The sequence below is a fragment of the Leguminivora glycinivorella genome, chromosome 25 (assembly GCF_023078275.1).
Source record: "Leguminivora glycinivorella isolate SPB_JAAS2020 chromosome 25, LegGlyc_1.1, whole genome shotgun sequence".
In the NCBI taxonomy this organism is placed as follows: Eukaryota; Metazoa; Arthropoda; class Insecta; order Lepidoptera; family Tortricidae; genus Leguminivora; species Leguminivora glycinivorella.
In genome coordinates, this window is record NC_062995.1 from 10260071 (window position 1) to 10282707 (window position 22637).

The 22637-nt window shown below is 36.9% G+C and overlaps 1 protein-coding gene and 2 long non-coding RNA genes across 3 annotated transcripts; all 3 read left to right on the forward strand.

Annotated features, from left to right (window-relative positions):
• The first annotated feature begins 979 nt into the window (after positions 1-979).
• LOC125239310 (zinc finger protein 558-like) lies at positions 980-5701 on the forward strand. The gene is made up of 2 exons (XM_048146851.1): positions 980-1224; positions 4019-5701. Exons 1-2 carry the CDS (start codon positions 1146-1148, stop codon positions 4573-4575), a joined length of 636 nt encoding a protein of 211 aa, XP_048002808.1. The 5' UTR covers positions 980-1145; the 3' UTR covers positions 4576-5701.
• Positions 5702-13300: 7599 nt separating this feature from the next.
• Positions 13301-16894, forward strand: LOC125239145. The gene is made up of 5 exons (XR_007178496.1): positions 13301-13860; positions 14325-14471; positions 15132-15203; positions 15607-15686; positions 16811-16894. It is a non-coding gene; the product is annotated as an uncharacterized LOC125239145 (long non-coding RNA).
• Positions 16895-18655: 1761 nt separating this feature from the next.
• Positions 18656-21648, forward strand: LOC125239146. Its single transcript, XR_007178497.1, has 3 exons — positions 18656-18872; positions 20181-20247; positions 20899-21648. It is a non-coding gene; the product is annotated as an uncharacterized LOC125239146 (long non-coding RNA).
• The last annotated feature ends 989 nt before the right edge of the window (positions 21649-22637 follow it).

A 22637-nucleotide genomic window follows, 5' to 3' on the forward strand; every position in this document is an offset into this window, starting at 1 on the left:
CAGCAAACCACTCGCCTTACATGCTCCTACAACCAAATAGGAGCTACTTTGTTCTACAAGGAGGCAAAGTTGTTTAACCACACGCGCCAATACTAATTAATACCCGAGCAAGCGAAAGATTGCAGGAACCTTGAGCGTTGCGAGGGCTTAAAGGTACAAAGGACTGCTACCACCGAGTGAAACACCTTTTTTTTCACCACACCAACAAGAACAAATTACTTATCAAACTAAATGAAATCCATCAATTTATTCAATATTTATGATTCATGGTGTGGTGAAAATAACCACTTTAAACGACATACTTTTCAAATAAAGTGCATTAGGGTAATTCCGAAAGTCGCATGAAAATCACCATTATTTCCATCATATCAAAATTCCCCTTTCGGAATTACCAGAGCATTTCTGTCATTTGGAATTACCCTAATGCACCTTACCTAGTTTTTTACTTAAGTTAAGTACTATAAATACACACAGTTTTATACTTTCTTGAAATACACGCCGTTTCCTTGAGTTATGCTTATGTACTACGGGCGGCAAACATGAAAATATGATGAAAATGAAAACATGTCTAATGATTAGACTCAAAACTCTTATGTCAAATGGTTCTTATAGTTTTTTTCTGATGGAATTGTTGCCCCTAAAGTTTTCAGTTTGCCGCCGTTTGTAGTAAATATAAAACCTGTTGAAAAACTTTTTTCAATTTTTATGAGGGTTTTTTTTCATAATGGAACGACACTATCACTACGATGTTACGTTTAATTAAATACTTTTTGATTTCTACACCTAGTTTTGCTATTTTCACATGTTCTGACCAAGTTCTGACTTGCTAACAGATTTTGAACGAAAGTATGGAACAAGTACGACCGTCTATTATGGCGAATCGAATTAATCTTTTTTGAACGTACTGTTATTTATTCTGTGGTACTTTCTATGACACTTGTCTTGTCATTGTCAGTGCATCTGCATTCGTCGTCGATCGTCGAGTTGTCGATACTCTGCGTTGTTGAACTGATTGTTCCCTTAACTTTGATTTATTTATTTTTATTTCAATAATATCTCCAATATCTTGCATAAATAACGATTATTGAATGAGTCTCAATTGTATGTCTTTTGAGAGTGCGAGTTGTGACGCGGGATCGTGAGAGATGGAGACGAGTGCCGAGTCTGGCAGCATGTCGCCGGCGCGCGTGAAGCTGGAGCCCGAGACGGACCAGTCTGAAATGAGTAAGTTTATATAACATGAACCGCTATCCTTATACTTGAAATTATGAGGCCGCGGGGGCGAAGCTTGACCATTTGACACTAAGCCCAATAGTCCACCATCATATCGTCACTACTTTTAAAAAAACTTGTATCTTCGTCTGTCAATGAAAAGAAAATTGTAGTAAGTATGTATGGAATGCATATAGACTTACTGCGTTTTAACTTTGAGGAACAGCGTGAGATACGAGATTTTTTAAAAGTAGTGACGATATGTTTGTCATAGAAATATGATCATAGCCTCTCTTTCCCAACGCCTCTCTTTTTCTCCAACGTGAAGAAAAAGGACGGCATGTTGCCTATGATCATATTTCTGTGATAAACATAATAATATGATAGTGTACTATCTGCCTAAAAAAAGGCGGAATCATGGATGAATCGTAATAATCTTGATTGATAATGTACAGGCGAAGGTTTTGTATAGAAAAATTGAATTTCCATCTATTGTTAGAGGCAGGTTGTACTGTTTATAGTCTGTGTTCCTTTAGTCTGTTTTCGTAATTGAGATTTGGTAATTGACTACGAAAGAAGAATTATTTTTCGCTGTTTCATAATTAACTACCAACAAAGAAATTATTGTCTTTTTTCGTAATCGAGTTTCGTAGTTGACTACGAAAAAAGATTTATTTTTCTGTGATCGTAGTAAATTGGTTATGTACAGAGAAAAATAATTATTTTTTCGTAGTCAATTACCAAACCTCAATTACGAAAACAGACGAAGGGCCATAAATATGTTTTCACTGTTTCATAATTAATTATCTAACATGAATTTAATTACTATATTATAGTAATTGAGTTTCGTAGTTAACTCCAATATAAGATTTATTTTTTCCTGATAAGTTAGTGAGTTGTTTTCATGGGCCTCAGAATTCCCCTCAGGCAGGATCCATCAGCCTTAACCGAATATCCATTGGTGTCTAGTCCACATTGCGATGTAGGTATAGTCCTTGACGGCCGTTGGACGTTCAAGAAACACTTTGAGGGCTTTGCTTCGAAATTAATAGGAGCGGCGTCGGCAGTCAGCAGGATGGCTTCTACCTAACATCGGTGGGGCGATCGTGGCCTGCCGAAAACGGTAACTACGCGGGTGTAGCGCCGTCGCCATATAGGTAGAGCCATACATATATGGTGCTCTCATATCGGCCTTCACCCTGTCCGTCGAAAACCAGATCGAATTGCGGAGGCCACAGCGGATCATGGCGGTCAGGATGGCCAGAGCATACCGCCCCGTCTCCCATAAGGCAGTGTGCGTGTGGGAGGGAGCTCCGCCTTGGGACCTTGACGCAGCAGCACTGGACGATGTATATTATGAAACAGCGAAAAATAATTCTTCTTTCGTAGTCAATTACCAAATCTCAATTACGAAAACAGACTAAAGGTCTGTGTTATATACCAGGTTTATGCTTGTAATCTGGGGTTCTCCAGACTTCTGTATATGTCAAATAAAGAATGAGAACAAGATAAATACAGTAGCAGCAAATAATACATCACATTTGAGACTTTTTGAACAAGTGTGTGTATATAGAGTAACCATCATATGTTACTAGTTGCTGACTTTACTAGTGTTTTTGTACAAAACTTAAGATGAGTAATGCAATTAAATATAGTGTGTATAACATATGACATACAGAAAATATTATAAAAGTTGTAATAACAAAATTACCATGCAATTTACATAGAGTAACCATCATATGTTACTAGATTGCATAAAACACCAGGCAATTTATGCCGAAATGTTTCATAGCCAGTTACGGCCAATTTTTTTAACTCTATTGGATTATCACACATTAGGGCCCAAGTGATATAATATGATAAAAAGGCATGCATGTGTAATTTTTTGAATTATGAGCCTAAAATCGAATCGACAATCCGAGGATGCATGTTGGCAAATACTGTTATTGTAAATACAGGAAACTTCCCTATTCCTATTACATTTGTCAAAAAAATTTTATTGGGTATGAAGTATTGAATTTGCCAGGTACTTGTATGGTTCTTTTCTTTAGTTACTATTTTAATTATATGATTTTGACTCTTGGAGCCCGTATCTATATAGGATATTTAGATTAAGTACATTTTCTTGTGACATTTAAAGTAGTTTACACTTCAAAAGTTGTTTTAGATTGTTTTTTTTTGTACCAATTTGTAGTTTTTAGATGTTATTCAACATTTAGAAATTCTATACATCTGTAATTCATTATAGTAGCTTTGTACTTTAGTTATAATAAATATTATTTATTGTTTTTTTAATGTACCTAGTGTTGTCATGTAAAAGAGCCCCTCCTGTGGCGTATTTGCTAAAGGAATGTTTTGGTTTTGGATTAAATAAAATCCACATGTGTCAAAAATGTATGTTTTTAGGTTGACTGCTGTGGCGGGTAAAACGCATTCTTTTGAATAACTATAAATATAGCCAACAAGGATATCCAGTCCATTACATATTGCCACTACATTAGTAAACTTACATACTTGTGGAAATTTTCCTGATCACAATGATGAGTTAGAAATTGTCATTTTATCACACCACCAATGCCTATATACGTTCACCGTCATACAAGTTTGTTTCTAGGCCTCGCCCCCTGAATGTGTTGTAGTACTTGTAGTGGTTTAAACAAGTGCCTAGCACATTCAGAAACAAACATTGGTGATATACCGTCAGGAGCAGTACCCTTTTTGACATCAAGACCAACTAGTTTCTTTGATATTGCAACATATTATTACGGCTTGTTCCTATTGCTATTACAGCCATTTATTGTTTCAGGCATTGTTAAAGAAGAAGCTGTATTCCTGGATGAAGAGGAGCGTGTGAAGGAGGAGTGGTCGGACAGCACGGCCGGGCTCGGCGTGAGCGAGGCAGCCATGCTGGCCGACTTGTACATCGAGCACGAGGTGAAGGACGAGCTCGTGCTGGGGCCGGAGCGCCCGCACCGCCCCGTAGTCGCCCCGGCCGCGCTATATAATCGTGTCGCAGCGTCCGCTCTCGTCTCCCCTGCTGCGGTGTCGGGTGTGCGCCGCTCGTGCTCGGTCAGGCTGGAGCGCCTGCTGGTGGACGCGGCGCGGCGCACCTGCCGGGTCGCGCGCCGCACGTACAAGCTGCGCGCCGCCGAGCCCGCACACACACCCAGCGCCATCGCCACCGGCTATCAGTGTCACCATTGCGGCAAGCGGTTCAGGAACAAGTCGGTTCTGAAGAAACACGTACACACTCACTCAGACGAGAAGCCTTTCACTTGTAGCCATTGTGGCTACAAGTGTACAAAAAATTACGTTAAAAATTCATCTGATGACTCACACTGGCGAAAAACCTTTCAGCTGTAGCCACTGTAGCTACAAGTGTATATTAAAAACAACTTTACGTAGGCATCTCATGATTCACACAGACGAGAAGCCTATTAGTTGTACTCTATGTAACTACAAGTGTAGAACAAAATCAGCTTTAATGAAGCACCTAATGATTCACACAGACGAAAAACCTATCAGTTGTACTCTATGTAACTACAAGTGTAGAACAAAGTCAGATTTACGGAAGCACCTAATGACTCACACAGGCGAGAAGCCTTTCAGCTGTGCTCACTGTAGCTACAAGGGTAGATTAAAAACAGATTTACGTAGGCACCTAATGATTCACACAGACAAGAAGCCTATTAGTTGTACTCTATGTAACTACAAGTGTAGAACAAAGTCAGATTTACGGAAGCACCTAATGACTCACACAGGCGAGAAGCCTTTCAGCTGTACTCACTGTAGCTACAAGGGTAGATTAAAAACAGATTTACGTAGGCACCTAATGATTCACACAGACAAGAAGCCTATTAGTTGTACTCTATGTAACTACAAGTGTAGAACAAAATCAGCTTTACTGCAGCACCTAATGATTCACACAGACGAAAAACCTATCAGTTGTACTCTATGTAACTACAAGTGTAGAACAAAGTCAGATTTACGGAAGCACCTAATGACTCACACAGGCGAAAAACCTATCAGTTGTACTCTATGCAACTACAAGTGTAGAACAAAATCTGATTTACTAAAGCACCTAATGACTCACACAGACGAGAAGCCTTTCAGCTGTGCTCACTGTAGCTACAAGTGTAAATCTAATCGTAGTTTAAAGAGTCACCTGATGTCTCATAGAAACTAGATTTATTTTGCTGTAGCCAAAAAAAAATACAGAATCATCTTATGACTCATAAATGAGAAGACTTTCAGGTGACCCACTGTGACTACAAATGTAGAAGAACAACAGATTTACGGCAGCGCCTAATGACTCGCACAGACGAAAAGCCTTTCAGCCAGCCATCGCCACCGTCTATCAGTGTCACCATTGCGGCTGCAATGCTGCATTTTTCGTGTGCGTGTGGATTGAGTGAGCACCTTCCGAAAATAAAAAAAATATTCTGATCATTTAGTAAAAGTTCTAAAACAATTGTAAAATGAATCTCTGGTTTTGTAGAAAGATAAATCAAAAGATACACTTATTAACATGTGCTCACCACAGAATTACAGTTAAACCAGAATGAGTAGTTAGGTCAAAAAGTGTGTCCACATGAGAGGTCATTGTTTGGGCTGGTGTCCCTCTCGCACTTACTGACAATGTCAACATTATTCAGTGACGTCATCACTGTCATAAATTGGGGATACCAGTCAATTTTCAAAGTTACTACCAAATCTACTAATACCCATTTGAACATATTTTTTAATTATACAAATCTTTGATTTATTGGCATCAAAATAATTACATTATAATTATTTTCCAATTCTTTGAAACATATCGAAACCCTAGTATGAATATAACACTAAAATAATATAAGAAGTTATAAAGTAAGGTAATATACAGATAAAAATACTACTACTGGTAACCTCATTAACGCTGGCCACACGTGCGAGAGGGACACCAGCCCAAACAATGCCCTCTCATGTGGACCGTTTTCGCTAGACTGATACGATCACCTTTCTGTCTCAGTGATAAGGTTCAATTTAGTATGGCAAAAAATGTGATTCCACAATCTAGTTTAATAATTCTAAATCTATGGGTTTAACTGTAATTCGGTGCATCACTGTCATACATTGGGGATACCAGTCAATTTTCAAAGTTACTACCAAATCTACTAATACCCATTTGAACATATTTTTTATTCATACAAATCTTTGAATTATTGGCATCAAAATAATTACATTATAATTATTTTCCAATTCTTTGAAATATATCGAAACCCTACTTTGAATATAACCCTCAAATAATATAAGAAGTTATAAAGTCAGGTAATATACAGATAAAAATACTACTACCATGGTAACCTCATTAACACTGGCCACACGTGCGAGAGGGACACCAGCCCAAACAATGCCCTCTCATGTGGACCGTTTTCGCTAGTCTGATACGATCACCTTTATGTCTCAGTGATAAGATTCAGTTTAGTACGGCAAAAAATGTGATTCCACAATCTAGTTTAATAATTCTAAATCTATGGTGCTCACTCATTTCTCACAAACTACCAAACACAAACTACACACTTTTTGACCTAACTTCTCATTCTGGTTTAACTGTAATTCTGTGGTTAAACCAGAATGAGTAGTTAGGTCAAAAAGTGTGTCCACATGAGAGGTCATTGTTTGGGCTGGTGTCCCTCTCGCACTTACTGACAATGATTATTCAGTGACGTCATCACTGTCATACATTGGGGATACCAGTCAATTTTCAAAGTTACTACCAAATCTACTAATACCCATTTGAACATATTTTTTAATTATACAAATCTTTGATTTATTGGCATCAAAATAATTCATAGATTTAGAATTATTAAACTAGATTGTGGAGTTAGGTAGATAGATAGATAGATAGATAGATAGATCTTTATTGTTCAACCGTGTTACACAGGTGTTAATTCATTACATTAGTAGGTTACAACGGTGACCCAATTCGGGTATACAATTATCACTTAAAGCTAAAAAACTATACTAGGTATACATTATTAGCAATCATGTCATGGCGAATCATAATTATCAGTCATATCTTTCAAAGAAGTCTTTTAAGGTATAAAATTCATTGTTAATTAACCATTTCTTTAAACTAGGGATAAATTTGGAGTCCTCTAACATTTTTAATTCATCTGGCAGCTGATTAAAAACTCGAATGGCAGAGATGTATGTGCTTTTGTCAAAGATTTTATTATTGACTTGAGGCAGTTTTAAATCATACTTATATTGAGAGCGGAGGTTGTCACGGAGGGAAGCTAATGTTATGAAATAATTCTTGTTGCTCTTCAGAAATTTACAAAGCTCGTATATATATATATGCCAGTTAGGGTTAGAAAACCTTTCTCCTTGAAAACATTTCTTAATGAGTGTCTATAATGAAGGCGAAAAATAATTCTTAGGCACTTCTTTTGCAAAATGAAAGTGGTCTGCACGTCCATTGAGTTGCCCCAGTATATTATACCATATGTCAACAGAGAAAACACGTTGGCATAGTACGTGGTAATAACAACATCCTCAGAACACGTTTCGGATAATATAGACAATGCGTAACACTGACTGGAAATTTTACCATTAATCTTCTCTATATGATGTTTCCATGTTAACAGTGGATCAATTGTTAAACCTAAGAAATTTATGTTGTCAACTTCTTCTATCGAAATGCCAGACTCTATCACATTCAAATTTGCTGGAGTTTGTTTGCAGTTTCTAAACTGCATAAGCTTTGTTTTTATTAAGTTTACGTTTAGGTTTATAGATTTTAACCAATCCACCACTATCTTTACTGTATTGCTAATGTTTGAGCAAAAATTGTCGTCTATAGTTTCCCCAGAAAATAAAATTGTAGCATCGTCGGCAAACATTACACAGAGTTCTTCAATAATATCTGGTAACTCGTTTACATAGATGAGAAATAAAAGAGGGCCTAAGATACTGCCCTGGGGAACACCTAAATTCACCGCCTTGTACTCAGATTGAATTTTTTCAACAGTTTTTGTATCCTTATTATAGCTATCGAGAATAACCGCTTGTTTCCTGTTTGAAAAATAACTTTCAAATAACTTTAAAGGTCAAAAAGTGTGTCCACATGAGAGGTCATTGTTTGGGCTGGTGTCCCTCTCGCACTTACTGACAATGTCAACATTATTCAGTGACGTCATCACTGTCATACATTGGGGATACCAGTCAATTTTCAAAGTTACTACCAAATCTACTAAAACGCAATTGAAGGTATTTTTTAATTATACAAATCTTTGATTTATTGACATCAAAATAATTACATTATAATTATTTTCCAATTCTTTGAAATACAGTGTAAACTCCGTGTAACGTCACTCGATTTAACGGCACACTCTCTAAAGCGTCGAAACCAATTGACTTTGGTTGGTTTAGCTTGTCTACCATACAATGATACACTCTACATAGCATCACACCCACTCTCAATAACGGCAACAATTAACTAATAAAAAGTACCTTTAAAGTTGCTAAAATTAGTAAAAACTGCGCAGCTGTGTACGTTCTTTTGTCGCTTTGTTATCCTAGCCGGCAATAAACTCGACGTCGGCATCAAGCGTCCCGAACTTTCTAAAAAATTGGTTCTTTTGTTTACAAATTGGGATTGCTTCCATGTGTAGGCCGTTTTTGACCATGACTAACGTATATTACTACTAACACTATTCTGAAATAAACTTTTTCTTTTTCTAATTCCGATTTTTCTTCTCTCCACTTAACGGCAACTCTCTATAACGCCATAATATGCACAGTCCCTTCAGTGCCGTTATATAGAGTTTACACTGTATATCGAAACCCTAGTTTGAATATAACACTAAAATAATATAAGAAGTTATAAAGTCAGATAATATACAGATACAAATACTACTACTATGGTAACCTCATTAACACTGGCAACACGTGCGAGAGGGACACCAGCCCAAACAATGCCCTCTCATGTGGACCGTTTTCGCTAGTCTGATACAATCGACTTTCTGTTTAAGTGATAAGGTTCAATTTCGTATGGCAAAAAATGTGATTAAGCTGTCCCCTGTAAAGGTCTTTGAAATAATTACATTATAATTATTTTCCAATTCTTTGAAATATATCGAAACCCTAGTTTGAATATAACACTAAAATAATATAAGAAGTTATAAAGTCAGGTAATATACAGATAAAAATACTACTACTATGGTAACCTCTTTAACACTGGTCACACGTGCGAGAGGGACACCAGCCCAAACAATGCCCTCTCATGTGGACCGTTTTCGCTAGTCTGATACGATCACCTTTCTATCTCAGTGATAAGGTTCAATTTAGTATGGCAAAAAATGTGATTCCACAATCTAGTTTAATAATTCTAAATCTATGCAGTGATGACGTCACTGAATAATGTTGACATTGTCAGTAAGTGCGAGAGGGACACCAGCCCAAACAATGACCTCTCATGTGGACACACTTTTTGACCTAACTACTCATTCTGGTTTAACTGTAATTCTGTGCTACCATTTTTTTGGCCTAACTACGTAATCTAGCTTAATATCTCTAAGGGCCCGCGCACACGGATGCAACAGTTGCTCGGCGACTTTTTTGTCTCTGTCGTCATAATAGACTAGTTCTATACTACGGACGCAACTTTTTCTTTTTTCATGAAATTGAGAGCCTATCCAAAATAGTTTTTTGGTACTTCAGAATGAGTGTTTAAAAGTTTTGATGAACTGGTTAGAATTTTACAACTCGGCATCGTATTTTCTCAATATTGTCGGAATATTCTTTTAAATTCTTGTCATATAAAATCGGTCTTTCCTCTACTTCTTCAATTAAACGACAGATATCAATGTCGTCTTCAACAATCTGCATTTAAAATTATATTTATTTCGACTAATAACATACATTCGCCTCTTGCATTCGCCCAAGCCAGGCCAGTGATAACTGTCAAAATGACAACCGACCGGCGACTGTTTTGTCGCCGTGTGCGCACCACAGAATTATAATTAAACCAGAATGAGTAGTTAGGCCAAAAAGTGTGTCCACATGAGAGGTTAAAGTTGGGGCTGGTGTCCCTCTCGCACTTGATGTAGATGTAGTGTAGGGACGCCTGGCCGGATACAGGCGGGCTGTCGATCGCTGGTGCGTTCATTCAGCCCAATTCCCTGGAGTTGGAGCTGCAGGTTACTGTCCCGGCTGCCCTCCCACACTTCTCTCCTCAAATCTTCTTGTTTTCCTGCAGAACAGAAGGACATCTTTAAGTTCGACATCCTTGAGTTCATCTTCTCCCAAATTGTCTCTGCCGAATGTATCATATCGCGGTGCCGCATACATGATACATTCTGCTAGTAAGTGCAAGCTAGTCTCCTCCTTACCACAATGTGGACAGGATTCGTCGCTACTGATACCTATTAACTTCATATGTCTGTTGAGAGTGTTGTGTCCCGTTACGATGCCGGTCAACATTCTTAGACTATTCTTACCTAGTTTCAAAAGATACCTAGTTCTCCTTTGGTCTCTACCTTCTATCATCATCTTCGTTTGTCTACAACTGGTCTCTTTTTCCCAGTCTCTTTGTGCTTCCATCTCTTTTATCTTCTCAATGACTCCTTTCGTGACGTCAGCTGACATCGGCAGAGCCGGTTCCGGACCCAAGAATTCCGTCTCCGCCCCCGCCCTTGCCAACTCGTCCGCTTTCTCATTACCTGTAACTCCCTGGTGTCCCGGTACCCACGCAACCGTTACACTTCTATCCTTGCTTATCGAGTTGAGCTCTTCCCTACATTCTTTCACCAGGGACGAGGTCACCGATATTCTCTTCAGAGCCTTTAGCGCCGCTTGGCTATCAGTGTATATTACCACGGCTCCATCTTGTATGTCACTTTCTTTTATTATACGTGCACAGCGCGCTATGGCACATACCTCTGCTTGAAACACGCTAGTGTATCTCCCTAGTGGTATTGACACCTTTTCTCCTAGTTTCGGGATTACTATTCCCGCCCCTGCTAACTTTGTAGAGCTTCTCCTAGAGCCATCTGTGAAGCATATAGTCGTTGGGTGCACGACCCCTACCTTCCAGTTGTCTCTTTCTCCTATATGTACCCTGTACTTCTTATCGAAAATCTCCTCCCTCTTTATGAGGTCATTATTGGCCATCAGCATTTCTAGTTTTGATAGTGCCTCGCACTTATTACCACTATCAAAATCATTTGAATGACGTCATCACTGTCATCATTTCGGGATACCAGTCAATATTCAAAGTTACTACCAAATCTACTAATACCCAATTAAAGGTTTTTAATAATTGCGCATTTTTTTGGTTTTATGGCTTCATAATAATGACTTACCAATTCGTTACAAGGTATTAATACCCTTGCCTCGATATAATACGAAAATAATTTAAGAAGTTTATAAACTTAGTTATCATACAGGCACAGAATATATAATAGTACAAGTACAGAAGGCCCACTGCTTTGATGTTCACGAAATGCCGCCTTTTTAAATGCCTACAAAATTCTTACAAAGAAACGAGCCGCACGTGCGCGGCGTCCGGCGATATGGTTACCTATGGATTCAAACGAATTAATACTCACATAAAATGTTATACTATTATATTCAAGTTTTGGTTACTTTCTAGGTATACAGTATGGAAATTAAACTCAGGCCCTGGAGGAAAACTACTTTAAATCCTTAAGCTAGCTCATTTTACTTAAAGGAGACATTCATTTATTTTTGAAAAGAAACAAATCTGCATTAAAAGATTTTTTTAAACTCGCTTGCTTCGCCCGGGACTCGAACCAACTAAAATTTAAAAAAATAAACACTCTTTATTTTATTATACTAATCGGTAGTATTAATATTCAGGATAAAGTTTCTCTAACAAACATTTGGTCTTAAAAATAAAAATAATCGTTAAATCTAACATCAACTTTATTTTACTATCAATTTTGTAACACTTAAATTATTTAACTGATAAATTGTTCGAAATGAGCCCCGTCGTTCCGGCTACACAACATTAGTCGCCGTTGAAATTCATTTCTTGTAGCCTTCAGCAAAGTGTTGTGGTGTATGCCCCTAATAACATTTTCTACCGCAATCCTTAGTCTTTTACTTGTTATAAGTGAACAGTAACCAAATATTTTTTAGAGAAACTTTATCCTGAATATTAATACTACTGATTAGTATAATAAAATAAGGAGTGTTTTTAATTTTAGTTGGTTCGAGTCCCGGGCGAAGCAAGCGAGTTTTAAAAAATCTTTTAATGCAGATTTGTTTCTTTTCAAAAATAAAGGAATGTCTCCTTTAAGTAAAATGAGCTAGCTTAAGGATTTAAAGTAGTTTTCCTCCAGGGCCTGAGTTTAATTTCCACACTGTATAATATACTGTATTTATATATTTTTGTTCAAGTTCCAACATCACAAGCCTTATTGAACTTTTCTGTGGGACTTAATCGGTAGTAGATCTGTGTAAGAATGTCCTATGGCATTTATTTTATTCAATATGTCTATTTAACTAAGTATTATTTATTTATTTATTTTATTATTGTGTAACAATAGATAGTGCGAACGTGCGTTCCGTGAGAACGCGCGACAGCCTTGAATAGGCCGCGAACTCGCGGCCGCCAGCATGTACTTGTAGCGCGGCGATAGAATCGCGGAGTGAGCCGCCCCTGATACAGGTAAAAATACTACTACTATAGTAATTTTTTAACACTGGTCACACGTGCGAGAGGGACACCAGCCCCAACTTTGACCCTCTCATGTGGACACACTTTTGCTAGTCTGTCAAGAACGCCTTTATGCGCAGGTGATAAGGTTCAATTTAGTATGGCAAAAAAAGTGTGAGCTCAGTCCCTATTGTAAGTCGATGGTGCGCACTTGCATTGAAACCAATAGGGAAGGAGACAGTTGCGTCGCAGGCCGGTCGCCGAACCCTGCGACAAAAAAGTTGCGTCGCAACGTGTGCGCACCTTCATACTAGCCCATAGACCGAGCGACGGAGACAAAAAAGTTGCGTCGACCGTCTGCGGGGGCCTTTAATCTATGAGTATGACCGTCTATTACAAAGAGAATATAATCACTACGTTTTAAGCACGGGCGTTCATCTACGAAGAACGAAATGTGGCCATAGCGATGACCTTGAGGTAGTAGAGAATTTCGATATTGACGTTTACAAAGCCTTTTCCTATTGGTTCTCCTCACCGCTTGTCACTCAGGACGTCAAAAGTGTCAAATATCTCGCCGTTATAATTTTCATCATTACAAGTGTTTGCGTTGATTAATTTCCGTACCTTTATTTCTCCGTAATAATTGTGATATTCAGTGCTACTTGGCATTTTGATCTTCAAAATGCTTCGCAAGTGCTGTATACCCGGCTGTGATAGCAGTAATAAACGAAAAGACGTTATGCTGCACAAAATGCCAGCAGCCAGTGAAAAAGTGACAATGTGGTGTATAAATCAGCAGTTTTCAACATGTTGGAAAGTTTGACATCAAATGGAATCGGCAAACTGTACGTTTGCCACAAACACTTCGAAGCCAGATATGTCTCTTCGAAGTTGCGCTTACGGCCTAACACGTGTCCAACATTATTTACCTACTGAAGAAGAAATCACCACGGGACCACCGGCTCACCCTTCGGTTGAACGAGGTAGGTAGTACTTATACATCGTATGTAACATCGCACGTGGTATATACGCCGCATTTTTAAAATTGAATCAAATTCATGTCCAGTCAGTGTATTTATAAAATGTTTCCAATAGGATAAGATTGCGTTAATTGAGTGGTGTTTTGGCCTAGTGGAGAGTGTTCCAGGTTCAAATTCTAGAGAGAACTTTCATGGGTCTCATAGTCATGGATATTGATTCCTGAGTAATGGGTGTTTCCTATGTATTTCAGTAGTACTATTTTTTTAATGTCAAGTTATTATTGTTTAAGTACCTACCACAAAGGCCTTAATTGAGCTTAGCTGATTGTGTAGCCTAGTATGTAATATTCAGGCAGAATAATATTTAGGTAATTTGCTTTGGTGTAAATAATTTTGAATAAATGGTATATATTTCTATAGTCAAATTGTTGTATTATCACAATATACAATTGGGCCTTTTTTACCAGGATTCATTGAACTTGAAATGAGGAACTCTGACCACTCGTATGCAAGGAGATGTCATATTGACCACACTTATGCCATGAGCGCACCAACAAATAATTCAGATGATGCTGCTGTTTTACCGCCATACATCACAACTGGAGCTGATTCAGGTAATTTCATAATATGTAATTTCCATTTAATGTCATGTCTCATGTCATGTGTTTATGCTTCAAAAAGTGACTGCAAATCTGTTTTTGTATTTCCATCTCGGAAACATTGGCAGGTTATTTCTTTTCCCGATGACATACAAGGGGGCAAAGTTGTTGTTGTTTAACCACATGCCAATATTGATACCCGAGCAAGCTAAATATTCCAATATTTAACTGTGAGTGTAGCAAGTGGTTGAGAATGTAGAATCTTGAGTGTTGCGAGGATTTCAAGGCACGAAGGTTAAACAAATTTTGCCACTGAGTGAAAAACAACATTTTCTCCCAAACTAACAAGGAGAAAATATTGACTGTAGAACAACAAACCAGATCAAATCCATAAATTTATCATACATTTGGGATTCATAATCATCATATAAATGTCTATTCAACCTGCAGTTTACCTGCTAGCTGTGGGCACCAAGTTAAAATCTGTATGAAATTATTTTGCATTCTTGCAACTTTCTCATCAGTTTTTGCCTTTACAAATTGGTGTAGTGAACATACAATTGTTAGTGATCTACCAGACTTCATAGAAACTTAGAAAGCGTCCATATCCCATTTAATTAGGTACCTATTAACTTTAAATAATTTATTCATGTAGGTATTATTTTACGTTTTCAGGTGGAGTTACACTGGAACATATTACATCGAGTGTAGAACTGTCTATTGAGCCATCATCCTGTCTTAATTCAGGTAAATACTACAAATAATTTGTTCAGGTGTACAAACATAATTTATATTAAGTATATTGATTTCTTGATCTATCCAATAGAATAAGCTATTAGCCAAGTCCATTCAGTTAGAGATCGGCCTCAAATTTCTTCGCGTGGAAAACGTGGAGTGTTGAGTGTGTAGGGCTAGCCGCTCGGTGCCTATTTTTCGGCATGCTCAAAGGGGCAGTGTTTGGTTATTAGATTTAGATTAGATTTCTTTATTTCATGATAAAAATTACACTATAAATTTGTTACATGCCAAAGTTATGTTTATCTTCTCATCATGATCGTCAAAAATATTAATATTATATATTGGTTATTCATAATTTAGTTATTATAAATTTACTTAGATTATAAAGATATTTTATATTTATCATTTTCAGAGCGCGTCCAATCCAGCTCAAGTCAAGCCTGCTCGTCGCGGCTGTGAAGTCATCGTTTGAGCCAACTTCACCACAAACAGGTAGCAATAACATACATTGGATAATCGAAGTAAAGGGCTACTTTTCTAGTACTATATCAATGAGGCATACACGGCTCGCCCGTAACAATAAGATATCCACTTATGCCGAGTTAGCGAAAGTGACAAGTTATTGTAGAAAAGGACTAATTTCATTTTGGAATCAAAGCGGAATCGAGCCTCGTTGAATCGCATTTAAAATGTATGAGGACTCGATTCGATGCGGCTCGATTCTGCCATAGTGGACGCCGCAGAGGGAGGGTGGAAAAATTACAATGTAGGTACATACAAGTAATATTAAGACCATGACCATAAATAATATACATTTTTAAGGCAGGTTCACACACTTTAAATTCATCATGTACGCGATATAATCCATCTCCATACTTTTATTTCATAATATTATTAAGTAAAAAAATATATTTTTTCAATTTGTAGAGGTTAACAATGCTCATAACTAATTCAAATCGATAGTACAAGTAGTTCTCGAGATATTTGGTAATGTGACAGACTACAGAGTCGCACCATAAGGGTTCCTTTTGCGCCTTTTTGGTACGGAACCCTAAAAATGGCCTCTAATCAACATTCAATAAGGTCTCTCAGTTGTGATGGATGAAATATATTTTTCACCACGAGGCTCTCTTGATTCTTCGAAACCAGACAGCACAATTGAATTTTATCCACAAGAGTGCAAAGTAATGTCATACAAATTTTAATTTGATGTCTTACTCTGGCTGGTATAATTTATGTACCTATAAATGATGATTTTGAATTATAGATATTGATTAATCAATTTGATGGATTTGACTTTGTTTCATGTTTTACTGTTGTTCGTGTTGGTGTGGTGAAAAACTTTGTGTTTCACTGGGTGGCAAAGTTTGATTAACCTTCGTGCCTTGAATTTGAAGCCGGTTCATAATTTGAATCTTTCGCTTGCTCGGGTAACAATATTGGCACGTGCGGTTTAAACAACAACTTCGGCCCCTTGTAAAACAAATAAATGTTAATTGCTTTAGTAATATAGCAAGTAATACTATTTACGAAGTCTATAACATCTAATGACCCCACAGGTCCGTGTTTATCGTAATTAAGTATGTAATTAAACCAAATATGTTTATAATTTTCAGTGGTGGACTCATCAAAGTCTAATGTGGCTCAGGCTTGCGTCACAACTCCGGGGCCATCCGTCAATTACAATGACCTTCCTAAAGGTATACTATATTCAATAAAGGCTTTTCATTTCAAAGCCAATCCAATTCTCATTAGTTTAAAAAATACCTCTATAAAGGAAATGAATATGAGCGTAAAGTGCCTCGGTGGACTGCTATGATTTCTATGTACATTACTTAAGGTTTTATAATACCTTAAAGCAAGTTGAAGCAAGAAATTAGTTTATTGATCAAGGTTTAAAAAAAAAAATTTTGATTTTTTTACTCCCATACACGCTTGTTAAAACGAATCGCTGACAAACTCCAGAGAAACGTGCATGTACTTCATAAACACTGGCCACTAACAAAAATTAAAAAAATATATATATGAATATGTTTTTTTATAAAAAAAAGGTCACAAATTGCGAAAAAATTGTCTTATACAATTTGTATGAAATAAAAAATATGGGTGTTTTTCTGATGCCAATCGATTCCATTCCTATTCAGTATCAATAGTTTCTTAGGGCTCAACTTCCGGTAATATACTAAAAAGCCGCAAATTGTACAAAACTTTTTGCACATTTTCCCCATAGTATATCTACAATAATCTACAAAAATTAAACTATTTTTTACAAACAGTTTTTTTGATGCCAATCGATTCCATTCTTATCCAGTATCAATACATGCTTTGCACTAAAAACCCACAAATCAATGGACACATTTTCCATACATTTTGTTATAGGGTAAATGTGGAAAAAGTTTTTTTCAATTTGTGGCTCTTTAGTACATTACCGAAAGTTGAGCTCAAAGAAACTTTCGACTAGTTTCGACACTGAATAGAAATGGAATCGATTGGCATCAGAAAAACACAATGTAAAAAAAAAGTATAAGAAAAGTTTTTCGCAATTTGTGACTTTTTTTATAAAAAAACATATTCATGTATAATATATTAAGTTTTATTAGTGGCCAGTGTTTATGACGAACGTGCACGTTTCTCTGGAGTTTGTCAGCGATTCGTTTTAACAAGCGTGTATGGGAGTAAAATGTATTGTGATCTATTCAATTAAAAAAATACCTTGTTCTACCACAGATATAATTAAGTATTTATATTCATTTGATAGCTTATTAAAGAGGCTTACTTTGATGAAAAATCTGGAGGTGTCGCTTGCATGACAACACATTAAAAAAAACATTTTTTTTTAAAGTTTTTTTTTAAGTTTTTGTATGGCAATATAACATAAAATTAATATAATTTTATAATGACAGATGTGGATATAAATCATATGCGAGCCTTTATATTCTTCTGGTTTCGCACGTAATATAAAATTTATTATTTTCAATAACCTGTGTGTGTGATGATGATGACGGGTTCAATGTGTAATCCATTTTAAAAATATTGTGAACTTGCTGTGTTGTTTTCATCATCAATATCTTCCTTGCATTATCCCGGCTTCTTGCCGCGGTTCGTGGTTGCCTAACTAATCTCCCACAAAGTAATAAAAAGCTGGGATCCGCTTGTCAATTTATTCTTGGATATTGGCGGTTTACAAAAAGTCGCTTTCTAGTCCAACTCAGAACTGAGGCTAGGTACCCTAGGCCTTATTGAAATTGGACCAGTTTCCTCACGATGTTTATCTTCACCGGAAATCAACTGGTCCACATCAAATGTTATATCGGCCATACGGTAGCCATCTCCAAACCGGGGTTGGAACCGGCAGCCGCCGCGATTGAACGTCGCTTGCTCTTATTGCTAGGTAACTTACTGTTTTATCAAAGTAAGATTTATAATTTATATTAATAGCTTTTTTTATATTTCCAGACACTATGCACTTAAATGGCCAAAGTCTTAGTGTAGTGTATGACCCGCCACATTTAATCAAAGGAGTGAGGAATAACTTCTTGACGAAGAATATTATAATGGACGTCGAAGTGGCAAGACTTGGTGGACGTGTACCGCACGGACTGCCGCCACGCGCAAGCTCGCCTGCTGCGCAAGCTCAACGACGAGCACATACTCCCGGACAAAATCAAGAAAATGAAGGTATACCTACTTATTTTCTACATGATAAAGGACAAAGCAAACTTGTTATTTATCTCTCTTTTTTGCTATTACTTATTTCAGATTAAAGAAATAAAACGCTAAAAAGAACGATCCATTAGTATTTCTAGCTTTCACTCCATTTAATAAATCTACTCAATTACTTAAGTATGTTCACCTACATTCAATAGTATTTTATATAATCGTGATATAATACAAAGTTTTTCAATCGCGTACCATGATTAGGCCACGAAGCTTGCTGAGTGTTCTAATAGTAGGTACGGTACGTGAGTAAAAAGCTTATTGCTATTATTTACTAGCTTATGCTCGCGTTAAATTCGAAAATTGCGGAATATTCCAGTACTACAGTCAAATTTTTCCCGAATTTATCCATTTTTATGGTTTTCTCCTCATCTAGCACATACTCTCCTACGACATCATTGTGGGATTGGGGTCCCGGTAATGTACTACAGTCAAATTTGACGTACGTTTCGTCGTTCATGAAAATGCAACGAGATTTATTCTTTAGCAACATTTTATACAACTTTCCGCACCATTTTTTGGATCGCAATTTGTTATCTGCACTTCTCTTCTGCATTTTCTGCTTCTTATAAGTCTTTATATATATATTTTTTTATATTTTGAACGGTACCTACGCGAATGCCTACTTTTTTTACAATTTGGTGAACCGATAGATAATTTTACGATTTTAACAACTGTCTAACTTTATCCTCGACTTGAAGATTTGCCGAACCGCTAAAATCTAGGCGTAGATTTTGGTAAATCCTCAAGCTTATGATGCTCTTCAAATTTTGTAACGATTTGGAACACCGCTGATTTTGAAAAATTGTACCATATTTGCGATTTTTTGCAGAGAACACTTTCCAGTACACCATTTGTGCAAGATTACTTTGCGATCGTTCAAAGTAGTACGCTGCATCGTAAAATATAATTAACTATGGAAGAATAACTATGTAGCGATCGACGTTGATAGCTTTTCTAATGTCGTCACCGTCAACTGTTTATCAATTATTTTTAAATTACAAATTTTAAAGATGTTTTAGTGTGTCCGCTTAGTAAATTGAACAGTCCTTACACACTTTCCCATTTATAATATTAGTATGGATTTACTAGAAGCCATACTTTTTGCACGTTCGAAGGCGGTCGCATTTTAATGTATATCTTCTTATATTTAATCTATGGTTTCAGAGTAAAATCAATGAAATTATATCGATCTTTTCCCCCGTTTATTCCCGTTAGACAGGACGATATAATATTTATTTATTTATATTTACTATTGTCTTGTTACAGGTGAAAAACTGTGTGCGTGTTTTCAGTCAAACCATGGCAGCAGCTTTATCCTACACAGCTTCATTTTGTGAGTATCTATCTATTTGGAATGTCTATCAATGACCATAATACTTAATTATATTTCTACTAAGCAGATTTCTTGTGACTTAGGACCAGCGCAGTTTCATTACAATGTGTAACATAATCAGAAGGAATCCTGCATAGCGGGCATTTATTTTTGTGTTTCTATTAGTACTTGAGTGATGAATACAGTATTTTATTCGTTCAAGTTACGTTGTCGCCGAGCCCTCATAATCCTTATAATCATCATATTATAACCAGCCAATTTTTGCAATTTTAAATTTGGACTTTCTTTTACTCCTATAACAGTTCAAAACTTGAATTTAATTTGTACTTGTGTAAGTACAAATTACTTAAAAGGACTTAAGAGGTTAAGCAATGAGATAAGATAGGGATAAGTACGCCTGTGTAGTAATTTACATCTCAATGTATGTTATTTTAATCTGTTTTTGTACAATAAAGAGTCACTACTGCATACATACATACAATCACGTCTGTATCCCATAAAGGGGTAGGCAGAACACACGAAACTACTAAAGTTTCAGTGCCACTCTTGGCAAATAAGGGTTGAAAGAAAACGAAACTGTGACATTGCAGTGACAGGTTGCCAGCCTCTCGCCTACGCCACAATTTAACGACGTTTGTAATATTTTTCCAGCGCACTACGCGGACGGCACGCCTGTGAACGCTACGCTGTACAAAACGGCAGAGCTGGTGGCCTTCCTCGATGACCTGTTCGACAGCATCAACGGCGCCAGCACCCACCAAAAGCATACAACGGAAAGCAATTGCGGACTGCCGTAACTGAAAACTCAAAACAACGATTTCTGGATGAAGACGATAGAATTCCGTGATATCAACGGAAAATTGACAAAAGTTCCGACGTTGAAAAATTGGTTGACAACTTTAAAAAGCTACCAAAGGCTGTGGCAGGTCATGAACGAAAAAAACATCAAGATAATGCGCCCGCGGTATTTTAATTCCGACGCAATAGAATTTTTTTTCGGAAGAGTGCGGGCTTGCAACGCCAGAAATAACGACCCTCCATGCTTTTGAGTGCACTTTTAAGTCACTAATAGTGACTAATTTAATAAAAATTCACCAAAATACATTTAATTGTGAGGAAGACTGTGCTGAGGAAGTTATTAAAATTCAGTAGTTGTTTGCGCACACTGAAGAAGACAATGCAATGATCGAGGATAGTACCATATCGGTTGATTCTGCGTCTTCATCATTATCAACCTTCACCGATCGTGAAGACGGCGCAGAACAAGTAATCGTGCAAGCCACACGGGAGCGTCTGGATGTACACTCACGGGCATATACCGCGGGATGGGTCACAAGAATAGTATTAAAAATATTGAAATGATTGAATGATTGTGAGAAAGACTTAACAATGGAAGAAACGGATATCCAAAAGCGAATACAATGTAAAAAGAATAAATTGACCTATCCCTCGGAACATGCTGTGAGGTTTTTGGGAACATTGTAGACGAATCGAATGAATATTTGGAACAATGCCCATAAAGCAAACATCAAAAAACAAATTACTCAAGTTGTACTTTCCAAATATTCATTCGATTTTGTCAAATGCGAAATGCAGCGTGTTTTAGCAGGGCAGACGTTTATATCTGTATCTCTGACATTGTCGATCTTCAACTGGTGCATTACTATAAATAAAATTTTAAAAGGTACTGATGTGTCACGACTGACCATTAAAAACTTGTCTCAAATGCAAGCACAGGCTTTCAGAAAATATAAAAAAAGGTTTAGAAATAAATGATAGTGTTTATATGTGGTGTTTTCATTTCAGAAGTTGTTTAAGTTTATCTGGAAGTATTCTGGATGAACTTAAATAGCTTTCCCCTTTGAAAGTAAACTGATCATGAAATTTGAGTAGAATTGAACTTTGAATTTCCCGCTTTCTGGTGAGCAAACAATTCAAATTTCATGATGGTTCCCGCCATTTTCTTTAAAAAAAAAAGTAAACGTCAGTATCGACATAGCACGACCACAGATACTTAACGACTAAAGTTCAAGTATGGAAGATGTTTGTCTGATACGTAGTATCTTCTTAGTAGTTTGTGGTTTTAAGAGTCGGGACTCCCATACTAGCGAGTGAAGTCAGTTAGTATTAGCAAATACTATGTAAACTCTACGAGTTAATACGTGCAGCTCGGTGCCAAAGTTGGCAACAGGCACACTAGCGCTCCTAGCGGCATGAGTTGATCAAAATAGTTTAGTTTCATACAGCATAAAATTAAAAAAAATTACAAATTCTTATTTTTTTGTTTTATTCCGTCTAAAAATGTTAAAGTAGATCAAGTAATAGCATTTTCTATTTTAATTTACTCAAATAAAAGTCTGAACAACTACTTTGATCAACTCGAACCGCTA

Coding starts and splice junctions, on each gene's coding strand:
- LOC125239310 (XM_048146851.1), top strand. CDS start 1,146: ATGGAGACGAGTGCCGAGTCTGGCAGCATGTCGCCGGCGCGCGTGAAG. Junction 1,225..4,018: donor GACGGACCAGTCTGAAATGA/GTAAGTTTATAT, acceptor TTATTGTTTCAG/GCATTGTTAAAGAAGAAGCT.